Source organism: Pezoporus wallicus, unplaced genomic scaffold (assembly GCF_028554395.1).
Source record: "Pezoporus wallicus isolate ANWC-B61680 ecotype Strahan unplaced genomic scaffold, APGP_CSIRO_Pwel_v1 contig_7363, whole genome shotgun sequence".
NCBI classification, from domain to species: Eukaryota; Metazoa; Chordata; class Aves; order Psittaciformes; family Psittacidae; genus Pezoporus; species Pezoporus wallicus.
Window position 1 is genome coordinate 694,851 of NW_026641434.1, and position 14,728 is coordinate 709,578.

The 14,728-nt window shown below is 43.6% G+C and overlaps 1 protein-coding gene across 1 annotated transcript in view; it reads left to right on the top strand.

The window, feature by feature from the left end:
• Positions 1-464: 464 nt before the first annotated feature.
• Positions 465-14,728, top strand: part of ELL2 (elongation factor for RNA polymerase II 2) — a 29,987-nt gene continuing 15,723 nt past the window's right edge. Inside the window, exons 1-3 of the mRNA XM_057423930.1 lie at positions 465-630; positions 7,665-7,712; positions 13,946-14,067. Coding sequence (XP_057279913.1) covers positions 502-630; positions 7,665-7,712; positions 13,946-14,067 — 299 coding nt within the window. The 5' untranslated portion in view covers positions 465-501. The remainder of the gene's footprint in view (positions 631-7,664; positions 7,713-13,945; positions 14,068-14,728) is intronic.

The window sequence follows — 14,728 nt, forward strand, 5'->3', positions numbered from 1 at the left end:
AGTTCTCTCAGCCGCTCCTCATCTTGCGCTCCAGGCCCTTCACCATCTCCATTGCTCTTCTCTGGACCCACTCCAGCATCTCGACGTCCTTCTTGCAGTGAATGACCCAGAACCGGCTGACCTTCCCAAGGCCGGGTTAGCTTGTCCCGGGTCTCTGTCCTCCACCTCAAGACCCGGTGTGGAGGGCGCTGCTGCGTCCTCAGGGACCGGGCCGAGTCCTCACCCCTCACCCCACAGCCGACAGCAACCCCACCGCCGCCACCCTGTGGAACAACCGCCAGAACGAGCACCGCCGGCACCCCGACCACCACCTCCACCGCCGCCGTGGAACCTCCCCTCAGTGACGCCACGCGCCCGCCCCTTCCCTAGCCTTTATAAGGAGGCCACGCCCTGCCGGGCTAGTGCGCGGTACGCGGCTGCGCGCAGACGGTCCGGTAGCCCTGGGATGGGCAGTGAGCGCGGTAGTGGCAGCGGTCGGAGAAGTTGAGGGGCTCGTTAAAGATGGCGGAGCTGCGGGAGGGGGTGAAGTACACCATGTCCCGCGAGCAGAGGGCACCCCGTATCTCGGTGCTGCCCATCAGAATGACCGAATCCGCGATGCGAGCTCTGGAGGAGTACCGGAGCGGCAAGGTGAGGGGGTGTGTGCTTGGCTGGTTTGCACCACGGAGAGGGGTGTCGCTTCGGTGTTTCGAGGTGTGCATCCCCTGTCCTCCGAGGTCCCTCTCGCAGGACCCGCGGTGGTGCATGGGCAGGTGTTGTGCTTCCTTCTCTGGGCAGCGTTCGCTCGGTCCCCGCTCCTGCTCCGTGGGCTCCCCGGGGCGCAGCACCCCGGGGGACGGGTCCAAGGCGCTCGGTATAAGGCAGCGGGTGTTGCACTTTCCGTGGCACTTGACGAGCTTCCAGCCCCACTCTCCCGCGCCTCCCGGCCAAAACTAAGGACTCCATCGTCGTGCAGTCCTTGGTACAAGGGCCGCTGCGCTGTCGCAGCAGGTTGGTCGCACCTCTCCTGGGCTGCCACAAGCTCGAAGCCCGCGCCGCTTCCAAAAGTGACTCAGGTACTTGGTAGTTGCAGTCGCCGCCGCTTTCCTTGGTGCCGGCATGCCCCCCACTCACCGAAAGCTTTTAATTGAGGACGGGCGAGTTCCGTGGTCCAGAGAGGGGCTGCATGTACCTGGCGACGGGCGCTGAGCGCCTCTTCTTGGGTGTTCAGGCGCTCTGATGCGGAGAGGTGAATCCCGGGGGTCGCGTACACATTATAGGTGTCGCAGTTTGACACCGGGCGATTTTGTATGTTCAAGCACGCTGACTGTAAAAAAAAAAAAAAAAAAAAAAAAAGAAACTGCTTTCCTCACGGCAGGTAGATAAGCTTGGAAGATGTTTATTTCTGATTTATGAAAACAAAATTACTTTCCTGTGGTTTTGGTTTTTTTTTTGCTTTATCTAAACAAGGATGAATTTCTCACTTAAATGTAATTTTCCATGAAAAAAGCATAATGCAATGCCCAGTTATCTAGAAATTGCAAACTGGCTAACAAGCTCTTTGTCGTCATTCTGATCAAGAAATTAATTGAGATTCTTTTCCTTATTTCACTATTTTTTCTTCTCCCGAACTGTAAATGAGTCTCTCCACTCTTCCTGCCAGGCCTGCTTTCCCTCACCTACTCACAATGGAGTTTGAATGTGCCATGTGGAAGAATGTGGCAAAGCGAAGAATAATAGAACACATAAACTTAGAGCTTTGTTATTTTAGCTTCCAGAATTTCTGGGTTTAGAAAGAGTCATCTTTAAAACTGTTTATCCAAATCATGCATTTCTGACTTTTGCACTGGCAGAAAATCCTTCTGTGGCGCTGCTCGGGAAGTGATTGCAGAGTTATCTTGTTGCAGATGCTTTGTGGCTTGTTTTATTAGTATTTGACAAGAATATCCATATCAGGAGGAAGAATCAGGGAGGGAGAGGAAACTGTTGTCTCAATTTTAAATAGGTCTTGTTGTGATGTGCTAGCTCACACATCTGCCTGGTGCGAGAGGAGGACAGGATTGATGGTCTGTAGCTGGTGGTACCTTCCTTCTGTCTAGCTTAATGCTCAGCTACGTTGCTGGCCCATTTCAGTTCTGACTGTGCAACTGAAAAATATGCAATGAAGGGTAAAAATCAGCCTTGCTGAAAACTGAGGAATGTGATAAAGGGAATACGTGGAAGGTAGCAGACAGCTCTACTGCTGCCTCTGTCCTGGGCTGGAAGATCTTATTTGTATAATGCTGGTAATATCAAAAAAAGTTGTAGAGGGGAAAAATCAGGATAACCCTCCTATGACCTACTTATCACCATCACCTGTAGAATCTGGGCACGTAATCAGTTTCTGCATACTTAATTGCTTAATGTTCAAATTTAAACAGTCTGCATAAAGAATGAAGCACTCCTTGTTACTGCTGCTCAGGATTTTCTTAGCTGGTATGACAGTTAAAGTTTGAAACACTCTTGAATTCTTACATTAAAAACATTAGCTTCACCTCCTTCTTTACAAATACAGAATAGAGGTTGTATCTCTTGGGCAGGCCTGATCTCTGCAGCATTCCGTAGGTGAGGAGAAATTCTGATGCCATACTTGCTTTATGCACTCCATCGTCTGGCCTGGGGCTGACTGGTTTCAGGGGATGGAGAGCATTCTTGCCTAGACTTCCTTTGACTGTATCGAGCAGCATGCTTAAAGATCCTTGCATATCATCTGTGGCAGTATTAATTTAAAGCATAGCTAATCTTTTTGTATTCTGTGTAGCAGGGAGCAATACTTTGGCTTTAGTTTGGTTAAGTGCTGTGTGTTGCCCTGAAGGATAGAGTTGCAGCCACACTTCTGGAGAGAACTGAGAGAAGTGTGGGATGGCTTGCCCTGCTTCAGTGTCTGTGTCCTGCAGGAAGGATGTCCTGTGGTCCTGCCCTAAAAGCAAGGCCAAGCAGCCCCTGCCCACCTTAGGAATGGGTAAGTGCTGGAGGGAATGGGTAAAGAAAGGAGCCAGACTTAACTCTTTCAGGCACCATGGGCTGTTAAGCTGTTGATGGCCATGCAACAAGAATACAGCTTTATTTTCCAGTTCAGCTAAGTAGTTCTACTTGTCAGCTTCCTTAGGAAGGGCAGTCCCATTTTCTAGCCAGCACGCCACCTCTTTCCCTCTTCCAAGGGGGATCCTGTCTGGTCCCAGAGCTGCAATATCAGTACTGTGGATCCAGGAGATGGGGTGCACAGATGGAGATGTGCCAGGGAGGCCCATTCTGCGCTGCGTGTGCATGCTGCTTCTGCTTATGTTGTTCCAGTGCTGTCAGTCTGGTTTTGGTGGTTGAGTGCTTCCTTTGGCAGGATCCCTTTGTAGGCTGCCACTGCTGTATGCTGGTCATGGCTACAGTGAAGGGAACCAGAAGCTACAGGTAAGCATATTGAGTGCCAAAAAGTCTCAGTGAAAATCTTAACTTTGTTTTTTTCACATCTGACACCCAAAACTACCAGGTAATACAGATTGTTATCATCTCTTACTGCTTGTAAAATGGTATTTAAACCTGCTCATGGTGAATAGGATAAATGAACTGGTTTCTGTGAGGTGCTGCTAAGGTCTTTTCAATGTTTTGGGTTTTCCTGCTTACTGAATACTGTGTGGGAGGCATTGCATATTTAAAAAAAGAAAAAAGCCACACACCAAAAATTAAAACAACCAACAAAACACTAACTCCAAAGCTCAAAAAATCAGAATGGAAACACCAAAGGAGGCTAAGTTCCTGTTGCATCTCCATATCCATGAAATGGCTCTGCTACCCAGAGCATGGGTTTTTTTTTTATGTATTACATGTTGGGAAGTCAGAGTTGGCTACCAGAACTTCAGTAAGTGCAGCTTGGCTGGTTGCTTTGGTACCTCACTGTCTTTCCAGCCAGTGAGAAGCATGATGTGATGGATGCACTTGCTGGAGTGTGTATGTAAGGAGGGATCCTCCATGGAAGCGGTACTATTCTTTGTAGTAATTTAATGGATTTTGTCAGTGCAGGTAGTCTTTCCATCCAAACGCTTTTTAGTTCTCCTTGCGAGACCTCTATAATAAATTGTGTGGATACTTGGGATACTCTGAACTGACTAATAACATTTTTTGGCTCACTGATTGGCTGAAACCCTGAAAGGGAAGAGAAGGTGCTTATAGGAAGATGAGGGAGAGTGGGGAAATCCTTAGGATGGCATTCCCAGGGAGTTCCAGTATCTTCTTCTAGCCTCCTCCTGCATAATACATAGCTGTTTAAAAATTATCAAAGCACATGAAGAATTTTATAATACATCAGAATCTTTAATGCGCTGATATGAAGGCATCTTCTGCTTCTCTGAGTCACCATGGCTGAAAAACAGTAAGTAAGTAGCTTCGTGTACAGGGGTGTTGACGTGTAAGTATCTGAGTTGTTTGCAGTGTGCCATGTGTATGCACAGAGACTTAAGCAAAACAGTGGACCTGGAGAAGCTCTTGAGTTTTTGGCCCCTGAATTAAGGAGAGATATACGACCTGACTGTCACACCTCTAGCTAATATTTTTAAGCAGGCCTGTGTAGGAGAACTTATTCCTTATCTAAATAAAGAGCAGTTGCGTAAGGGTGATGGAGAGAGTCACTGGTGTTCTGCAAAGCTCTTGGGTGCTCTGTCAACCCACGTTTTGAGTCACCTGTACAATCCTAGTTTGTGAGGGATGCAAGGAAAGACAGCTGTCCTTATCTTCCTCTCTTCAGCTGTAGCAGGAGAGACCATGAAGGCTGAGGTATGAAAGATATGGTACTGTGGCTCGGGGAATTGTAGGTAAGGTGATGGTAGAAAATGATATTGCCCACATCTTCAGCACTGGAGCAAGAGGGCAGCTGATGGAGCTGGCAGAAAAAAGTAAAGCAAGTGAGTCTGTTCACCTGTTGAATGGTGGACTTGTGCACCTTGCCATCATAGGAGGCTGGGAGTGGGCAGTATCAGAAGGTCTGAACAGGGACTCAACTAATTAGTGGACAGCAAGTGTATAAATGGATGCAGTACAGGGCTAATGAGGGTTGCAGCCTCTAAAACACCTAATGAGGGCAGATGGTGAGGAAGTATGAGGGGAATGAGCATGGGAAAGTGGTGGGACTTCTGGTCTCTGGCTTCTCCAAAACTTCATACTCTTTGCTGTGAGAAAAGAAATGCAGAAAACCTGGGTGATCTTGGGATCAGAGGGAATGGGGGTTTGGAGTAGTGCTTCCTGCATCTGTGCTGAAACCTGAGATCCACCTCCTCAGGTCCACAGCTTGTGGTGGTTGTCAGCTTGTCAGACCCAGAGGTGACAGAAGGTTTGGCTGCCCCTCTCCCTGCCACAGCAGCCTGCTGCTCCAGGCCATCTCTCAGCACATAGGTGGGACCTTTCTGCTTGATGCCCTGCTAAATTCAGAGTATTTTTAATGGCATTTTTTCCCACTGAAGCAGGGGAGGTGGCTGGTTACACCAGCACAGTTGCTCCAGCTCAAAACCCAGTTTGTGTCAAATTCTGTGAGTCACTGCTTCGGTGATGGCTGCTGCGTGGTCCTACGCTTATCATTGCATTGCGGGTCTGGCTCAGTGTTTTGTGAAATGCCTTCATAGGTTAAACTTCATTCTGGAAAATGTCAGACAAGGGTTAGGATTCACACCTGTTAGCCAGACTTTGTGTAACACTAATTTTTAAAATTAGCTTACTTGGGATGTGCTGGTTAAGCAGACAGGTACATTAGTAGTCTCAAACTCATCTCGTTTCTAAAACTTTCTGCCTGTAAGTTGGAAGGTTTGTGGAGACAAAGTTTTCAGCAAGCCATTTCAGTGTTTAAGGTTGTACTTATTGTTGGCTGCTGTGTATCTTGAGAAAATGTATAAGCCTCCAATTGTGGAAAAACAAGCATAGTCATTTCTAAAGACCCTACTGCCAATTCATGTGGGAGCTCCAGCCCTCCAGTGGTATTACTTCTTCCTGAGCCCCTCTCCAGGGTTTTGTGGCACTAGGTGATGCTCTTAGGCAGTGTTGAGACTTGGCTTAGTTGTACATTCCAGCACTCGCTGGTACCTATCTAAGCAGCACCAGCTCATTGCCAAGATCAGTGTGGTGGAGAGTTTCCTGCTGGGTGAGTGAGACAGATTTTATTGCAAAAGCGTGAGAGAAGTGCAAGTGAAGGAGGAGGAATCTGGCTGGAAGGAAGAGAGGGCAGGGTTCCATCTAAATCGACTTCCCAATCCTGCGTGCTTCTGAATGGCACCTAAACTCCAAATCCATAAACACTTGCTTTTGCTGGAATAAAGTCTTTATTCATTAGGATTTCATCCTTTGGTGCAACTTGTTTAGGTTAAGTGTTTGCAGTGGGCTGGCAAACTCCCTGCAACATGTTATGGACAAAGCCTAGCAAATTGAGCTTGTCAGCATAGCTGACCATGGTTTTGTGTCCAGCAGCATAATTTCAGGATTCAGTAGTGCTGAGCAAAGTCAGCATTGCTGCTAGAATGGGATATTCTTATCAGCAGGCTCCTGCTGGCACTGGTGGTGTTGCTGTTTGGTCTGTGTCGAGGAGCAGACCTGACCAGAAGCCAGCTTGTGACAGAGAAAAGACATTTCCAACTAGCAAGCTCCTTGATTATTTTTTTTGTTTGTTTTTCCTTTAACATTTGCACATCTTCACAGACAGTGGTGTCAGCACAGCAGTAGTAAAGAACTCTTCCATCCTTGCAGGTCAGGTGCAGGCTGAGAGACTTCATAGTGACAAGGTGCAAATGTCTCTTATTATTTTTGGCCATGTTGTGTATTTCGCTTGGCAGATAGGTACTGAAGAAGTGAGGATTGTTTGAGGGAGCTCAGGATTTTTTTGGGAGCCAGTTTGATTTTTGACTTTAAGACACATGCTTGTTGAGGTTAATTAGTGAATTAAGAGTGTGAGGGAGAAGAGGCTACTCCTTGCCTTCCTGAGGACAGCTGGGCTGATTGCACTGCTGGGAGGCAGTAGGATGCTTGGTTTCTAGTGTTGCAAGTGCTCCTTGGCGTTGCTGGTCCACACCTGGGGATCTAAGCAAAGAGCAGGTAATCTTGACAGTGGGAAGTGACAGGGCCCTGTGTGTTGTCTTGACGAGGAAAGCTGTTGTTGTCAAGACCCTTTGAGTAGACAGGTTGCTTGTGTTCATCACGTAATCTAAGCTGATACCTAGAACTCAAGTACATGTGAAAATGTGTCATTTAATAGTCTCTTCCGAAACGAAGCCATCTCAGTCCATAAGCAACTGGGTCAGTAGGGCAGGGTTTGAGAGTGGGAAAGCACATAATTTTGGACTCCCACATTAGTGGTACTTCAGGCAGAGAAGGGATTGGTTTTCCCTTCAGTGCCAGCAGATACCATTGTACAGCATTTTCTAGGCTCCCTGTGGTACCCTGATGGTGATAAAGTATCAGTTCTTGTGCTCCTTGGCACCATATGGGGGAAGCCCTGCGTGCTACGAGGAGCCTGGAGCCCCTGCTGGAGCCCTGGCCCCTGGGATCTGCATCATGGTAGGAGCATGAAGAGTTTGCTGTGGGCGCATCCACCTTCGCTCTCTGCAGACAAAGAACCCTCTGCTGGAGTGTGGAGTTTTGTCAGTTTACTTACATTCTACTTACTTTTCTTCTCGTAGGATTGTGTTTCTTCTCAGCCTTCAATTCAGTTTCAAGGATCCCAAGGGGTAAGTATTTTGTACTGATATTGGAAAATAGATGCAGTGTAGTTTAACCACTTTTGCTTTTTTTAAATAATCTATATTTGTAAAATCTGCTTAGTGCCAGATGTTTTGCATTGTATATTTTCTTAGTAATTATTAATTCAGTGTAGTTGAAAGTGAATCATGCTTTAGATATGCTTCTTTTTTATCTTGCTTTTCTCACTTTTTAGCCTAAATCTGAAAGCAATGGGAATACCTTGTAAGTCGTCAACTAAGGAGGGCAAATTTAATATTTTAAAATGGACTTTCAGTGGTTGGTTTCAAGGTGTAAAGCAGAATAGCAGTGCTGAGGGGTAGGGGTTTGTATACCACAGACTACTGATTGTTCTTGACCCTGTCCTGAAACTCTGACAGTATTTCAAGCCTGTTGAAAAGTTGAAAGAAAACATGAGGAAATGAGGCCTCCTAAAGGCCATAGGTCCTGTTAAACAATCAGTTTTGCAATGATGCAAATTGGAGAACTAAGGCTGAAGGTAAAATTAAATACAGACTGCTTTCCAAGTAGAATGATTTAAGATTTTGGGTTTAATATTTGAATTTTAAGGGATGGTCAAAGACTCATTTTTAAAGACTGCCCACAGATGTGGAACTACAGCCCTAGTCCAGCTCAGTCTGGCTGAAGGGTACTCAGATGTTGGGAGAATCGTGTCTATAACAAAGCTACTTCTGCAGACGAAAGTCTCTTAACATTGCACTTGTAAGATCCTTTCCCATTGTAGATTATTTGCAATTTAAACTATACTGTCAAATATTTATACTAGTAAAAGAATTTCTTTGCTAGAGTGGATAATCATCAGCCAAAATAGCAGCACCAGGAGAGAGTGGATGGGAACACAGATCTATCTGAATTTATGCTGCCATCAAGAGGAAAGTTGTGTTGTTTGTTAATTTGGCTGGGAAGTGGAATGGACTGTCCAGCTCCACTGATCAGCTTCCTGACCCGCTGTTTATGGCAGCAGGTGCCTGAGGGCTGCAAGGGATGGAGCAAGAGATGAATTCAAAATAAGCTCTCAGAGTAGAAATAATGAATCTATCTGGTGACATGATGTCCTGCAAGTGAAGGAAAAATTACCAGTATGCTTTATCTGCCCTGCACCCACTCATTCTGTGCCAAAGTTCATGTGCTGCTTTCTTCCATGTTCTCTGGTATCAGCTTCAAGGCAGTAGTACGTGAAGTTTGAGATGTTACTAGGCTGGGGGAGGCTTTGTTTCTCAGCTGTAAAAAATCTGGGGCTTTTATGAAAAAGTGTCAATCTTGGGGCCACAAGACTGCTGAGGAGCCATCTGTTAACTTTCAGTGTTGTCACCCCTCTTTCCACTAACAAAATTTTCCACAACAAAAAACCAAAAAAGAACCCCACTAGCAAGCTTAATTTTTTTGTGTTGAATGGTAGAGTTGCTCTGAAGGAATCTGGAGCTTGATGGAAGTATATAGATGGTCTCTGAAGGCACAACAGCAAATCTGCTAATGCAGTAAGATGGTTTGCATTCTTTAGGATAGTAAATCATTTGTCCGTACTGCATAGATAGCCTCTAGATGCAGTTCAGCTCAAGAACCACTGAAACTGTCCTGGAACAGTTTGCGCAAAACATAGGTAAGAACCCTGTGATTTCTGAATTAATAAAAGAGCTGCTGACTGTTAAAATACTTTCACACGAGATCACAGGGTGGTCTTTGGGAAGGAGAACTTTTCTTATGTTTGGAAATATCTCACTCCCAGTCTGGATGGTAATGTCTGCTGCTGGCTGAAATACCTGAAGGACACAGAGGGACTGCAAGAAATGGATTATTACATCATAATTTTTAAGAAATACCTTGTAATTAAAAGTTTTGGAGTACATACACCTAAGCTGCCTGGAGGATGTAGCAGCTATGCTGTGCTAGATAAAATAGCCCTGAGGAATGTGACTATTGGCAATTAACTTTTAATGCAGTAGGGATACATTTAAATATATAAAAAATGAAGTTTGTTTATAGTCCAGTGTACTTCTGTAGTGATAATGTTTCAGACAACTGCTGTTTCCATGATGTGGCTTCTCTCCTTTATTTTTAACTTTCTCTGTTATGTCCTGCAACTTCCAACTAAATTTATTAGACAGAATTTACGAGGCATATGCTATACCTGTAGCTGGTGATGTCCTTGATCTCCTGCCATGATGCACATCCCTAAATTGGAGGGCTCTGCAAATATTTATTTTTACCTCCTTTAACCCCATATAGAGGCTTACAGTGTGAAGTGGGTGCTGGTGTGGGTATGGTTTGTGAGCTACCATATCTTACCCTTAAAACGTGAGATGGTAAGGTTGAAATGATTCTGAGAAAAGACAAAGAAGAGAGAGACTGAGAGAGAGAGAGTACTTGAACATGTATGCTGAACAGAGGCACCTGAAAATACAGTGCTCATGTCAATCTGATAAGATGATGCTGTACTATAGACGAACAAGAAGAGAGAGTAGGTAGATATGTTTAGAAAGGGATTAGGTGACTCAACTGTGTTCTTGAGACCGGACTTGGAGCACTGTGTGCGGTTCTGGTGTCCTCAACGTAAGGACATGGAGCTGCTGGAGCAAATTCCATAGGAGGCCACTAGGGGGCAGACTGAGAAAGCTGGGTCTGTTCAGCCTGGAGAAGAGAAGGCTGTGTGGAGAGGTCATAGCAGCCTTCCAGTATCTGAAGGGGGCCTACAAGGATGCTGGAGAGGGACTCTTCATTAGGGACTGTAGTGATAGGAGAAGGGGTGGTGGGTTCAAATTTAAACAGGGGAAGTTCAGATTAGGTATAAGGAAGCAGTTCTTTACTGTGAGGGTGGTGAGGCACTGGAACAGGTTGCCCAAAGAACTGGTAAATGCCGCATCCCTGGCAGTGTTCAAGGGCAGGTTGGATGGGACCTTGGGCAGCAAGGTTTATTGTGAAGTGTCCCTGCCTGTGGCAAAGGGTTGGAACTGTATGATCTTAAGGTTCTTTCCAACCTGAACCATTCTGTGATTGTATCACTCAGTCTTGGAAAGCAAAATACATCTGGCCTGAATTGAGGATACTGTAACAGCATACAGTACAAGCAGGAATGATGGAAAAGAGAAGGACAGAAGTACAAAAAGCTAAGAGCTGCAGAAACTGGAGTGATTCTGGACAGGAGGTTTTGGAGAAAATGATTAAAACTGCTCCTACATTAGAGAGTCAAATGAGGATGGTATGTCAGAGTAAGATAGGGTAATATGATAGATCCAGAAATCAATTATTAAGAGGAAGGGATTAAAGTCAAGAGTCTGAATTGTTCTAGTGGTTATTCTCTATTACTAAATCCATTAGATGGTAAGAAATTGCAACCAGTTTGAGTACATAGAATTTAAACTAGCATTTTAGAGTAGACAGCAGAGGGTCAAGTTGCTCGCTATTTGTTCTGAAGTGTTCCCACCTGGCCAGATGTGACACTGGGGGCCATTTAGGGCACAACATGCCACTCTCCATGCACATCAAACTGATAATGCTGAAGGGTCTGCAGCATTGAGTTTTGCCAGGAAAACTTCCCTGTCATGGGGTGAAAGGCATAAGGCAGGAATGGGGTACCTCTGTGTGTCACAAACAATGCTTTTGGTGATGCCCACTTCTGCCTTGCTTTCCCCAGGTTGTACAGACGCTTGATTGGAGCTTACCAGAGTTCATCTGTGTTTAAGTCTTGATTTCCTTTTTTTTTTTTGTGTGTGTGTGAGTCAGTTAAAAGGACACCATTCTGTGATTCTGAAATAGGCTTGGTAGCCTACTGTCCTGTGTCACTTATTTTCATTTGTGAAGGTTTAGAAGTGCTTCTCTGCATTCTTTTGTTTCCAAACAGCTTGAAGTAAGAAGACTTTACCATTTTGTCCTGAAGTCTCAAATTTCAAACCCATAAAAACTTTGAGACTTAACCTCTACAGAATGTCTGTTCTTTCACTTTTTGTTTCATGTATCCTATGTTTTTGTTTTTTTTTTTTTTTAATTAAAGAGAATGCCGTATCAACTTACTCCTTACTCCTGACTGGCTGGGTTTAGACCACGACACTTTCTTACAGGATTTCCTTTAGAAAAGGCCTGAGCAATGGTCTTCTAGTTCTTACAAAGTTTGAGCAAAATATATCATAAAAATTTGAGAATGAAAGTAAATTTCTAAACCCTTTCTTTGCTTCTGCAAAGACAGCTGTCACAGTGGTGGTAGTAGATGGCTCCCTCATCATCTTCAGCCTCTGTGTGTGAGGGAATCTTTAAAACATTCAGTGTTTCCATTTGAGTTTGCTCCTGGGAGGTCATTGTTGGTGATAAGCTTCATAGGCATCTGCCGGTAAGGAGGCAAACTTGTTTTTCTCATACTTTATCAATGTCTTTTTCTATATCTGGGAGAAGTAGGACCTCACTGATGACAGTGGAACAGCAACAAACATGTTTTTAAGTGTGCTTCAAGGCCGCTTCTGCCTTCTCGTTATTGCATCAAAACACACTGAGGCACTCTGAGCAACCCACAGCAACCTTCCAGAATTTGAGATATGAATATGAGGGTACAGAAATGCCTGATATATATGCACTATGTTTCTGTGCATGCCATTCTTCAGGCTGATCAATGAAAAATAAAGTTTTACTCAAAATAAGCTGTGAGAATGAGTCCCAGCATGCATAGCAACACTTACCTGCTTCTTCTGTTCAGCTGTATTTCTTGAGGGGCAGCCTTGGCTTGATCATAGTAGATAGCTGTTTTTCCAGAAAGTATATCAGGCTAAAAGACACTACCTCTGCTACAGTGGGTTGATTTCAAATTGTCAAATTCATGCATACATACCTGCAGTGTTTATAGTAAAACCACTATACTGAAACATTCAATCAGTGGTAGTAAATTTTGTCGAAAGTAGATGAATTTTAGCGTCATTTAGGCCCGGGTAGTCATCTCAGGTTTATAGTTGCTCTGTAATAACTTTCATAATCATTAAAAGGTAAAGCTGCACATGTAATCCGAGATTGTGCGTTTGGTAACTCTCCCAATTTATTTCCATTCTTATATAAAATGCATGTATTGAACTTTTAAGAATACTAGTACTTCAAGCTTAAGTAAGAGAATATGGTGTTCAGGTGACTTGCCTTTCTCTTTCACGTCCAGTCACTGTCCCAAGCTGTTACAAGCTCTGCCAGTACTAATGATTAAAATATAAATGGTAATGGAATTGTGTTGTAGTAGGGCATTGTGCAAATTACATTGAAGTTTATAAAACCAGTCTCACAAGCAAAATATTGAAAGATTTCTAAAAGTCTGTTAAATACTGCTTTTTTATATCTTTGTCCATCTTATTTAATATTCCATTAAAAAATCAAGCAGATTTCAGGAGAACAGCTCTTTTTTTAGATTTATTGCCAGCTAGTTTTACCTTTAGAACGAAGTAGTTGGATGGCAGTAGGCTTTTTATGCTTCAGTATTGTTTTATATGGCAGCAGATTAAAAAATGGGCTTATGCAAATTATCAGTTTAATGCCTCCTCATACTTAAATTTTTAACTTCCAGCGGAATGCAGCAAATTCTATACTAAGTCATTAGTTCAGCCAGGGAAATCCAATGTTACTACATCTGATTAAGCTTACAGAAATATTTATATTTTACATTTATGTAAACAATTTCATCTAGAGGTAAGTAGAAGAAAAATTTTAACTCCTATTGAAGTTGAAATTCATCCTTTATACTTTTAAGTAGTTTTACTCTTGTAATTTGGGTGTTGCTGGAGCTTTTTTCCCTTCTTGGAGCTAATTCCCATATCTGCTTCATTGGGACCAAATAAACCACGAAGCTGGGGCAGTGTTTGGTATGGTCTGTGAATTGCACTCATCTGTTCTGCCAGCTGAACTTCGGTCCATGTAATTGTACTTGGGTGCATGTGTTTAAAGTTAAGCATGTGTGTATTAATTCCACTAAATGGGAAAGGATGGCTTGCTACTTGGGCACTTTGCTGAGTTAAGAGGCTAATCGATGGCATTTTTTTGCAGTGCAGTTACTGCTGTGACAGACACATAACTAGTGCTGCTTCCAGAGGGAGAATTGTGCCAAAGCAGCCTTTTTAGGGATGTGATTGAAAATAAGAAAACTTTTGAATCACAGTTTGCCATTTAAAATTATGGTCCTAGTTAATCGCAAGTAAAAAAGTGTAGACTAAAGTTTTTACATAAACTTTTTTTTTCCTTTTAGCTTATTAAAATTCCCAAAGTTGATCAGTCAAATGAAATGAATACATTTAACTTCTTAGTGTCAAATATTGGCAAAGATAACTCTCAGGGAAGCTTTGACCTGTTCCAGCAAAAGGCCTCAGGGTAAGTTTTGCTTAATGTTTTCTTTCATTGCAAATTTAAGTAGATTCTGTGGCTTTGAACATACAGAGAAAACCTTTAACAGAAGCACTCTCTGCTGATGGGCTGCAGTAGAAAATTAATTCCTAGCAATAGCATGATTTCTTACTAATTATAAATACTTGCTTTTACATAGAATTCTTTTTGGTTTTGCTCTTTGAAAAGTAACTTTCTAACCTCCTGGTGCTGTTTTTGAAAGCATTTTGAGCTCAGCATCATCCAGGCTAGACCAGAGCCATTCTACAACCATATATAAATGTGATTATGGCTGGCAGCATGCTAGCATGCTGGCCATGATGGATGGTTGTCTTATTTTAAGAACCACATCAGTTAGTGGCCTTACCCATAACTGTATGACCATGGTGTTTCAGAACCCAAATGTAATACAGCAGTGCCTTGTCCTGGTGCTTTGAGTCAAATTGAACAGTGTTAACATCTATTAAAAAGAAAAGAAAATACTATTTGCCTCAGCTTCTAGAATACTATGTTTAGTCTAGTAACAGTGGCACTGAATAACTGTTCAATTTGATTGATTAGCACATTGCAGGGAGAGTTCATGCATCGATTTGCAAAGCGGATGAAAAGCAGGCATACCAGCACAGGTCTCCAAAATGTGCTGCTCAGG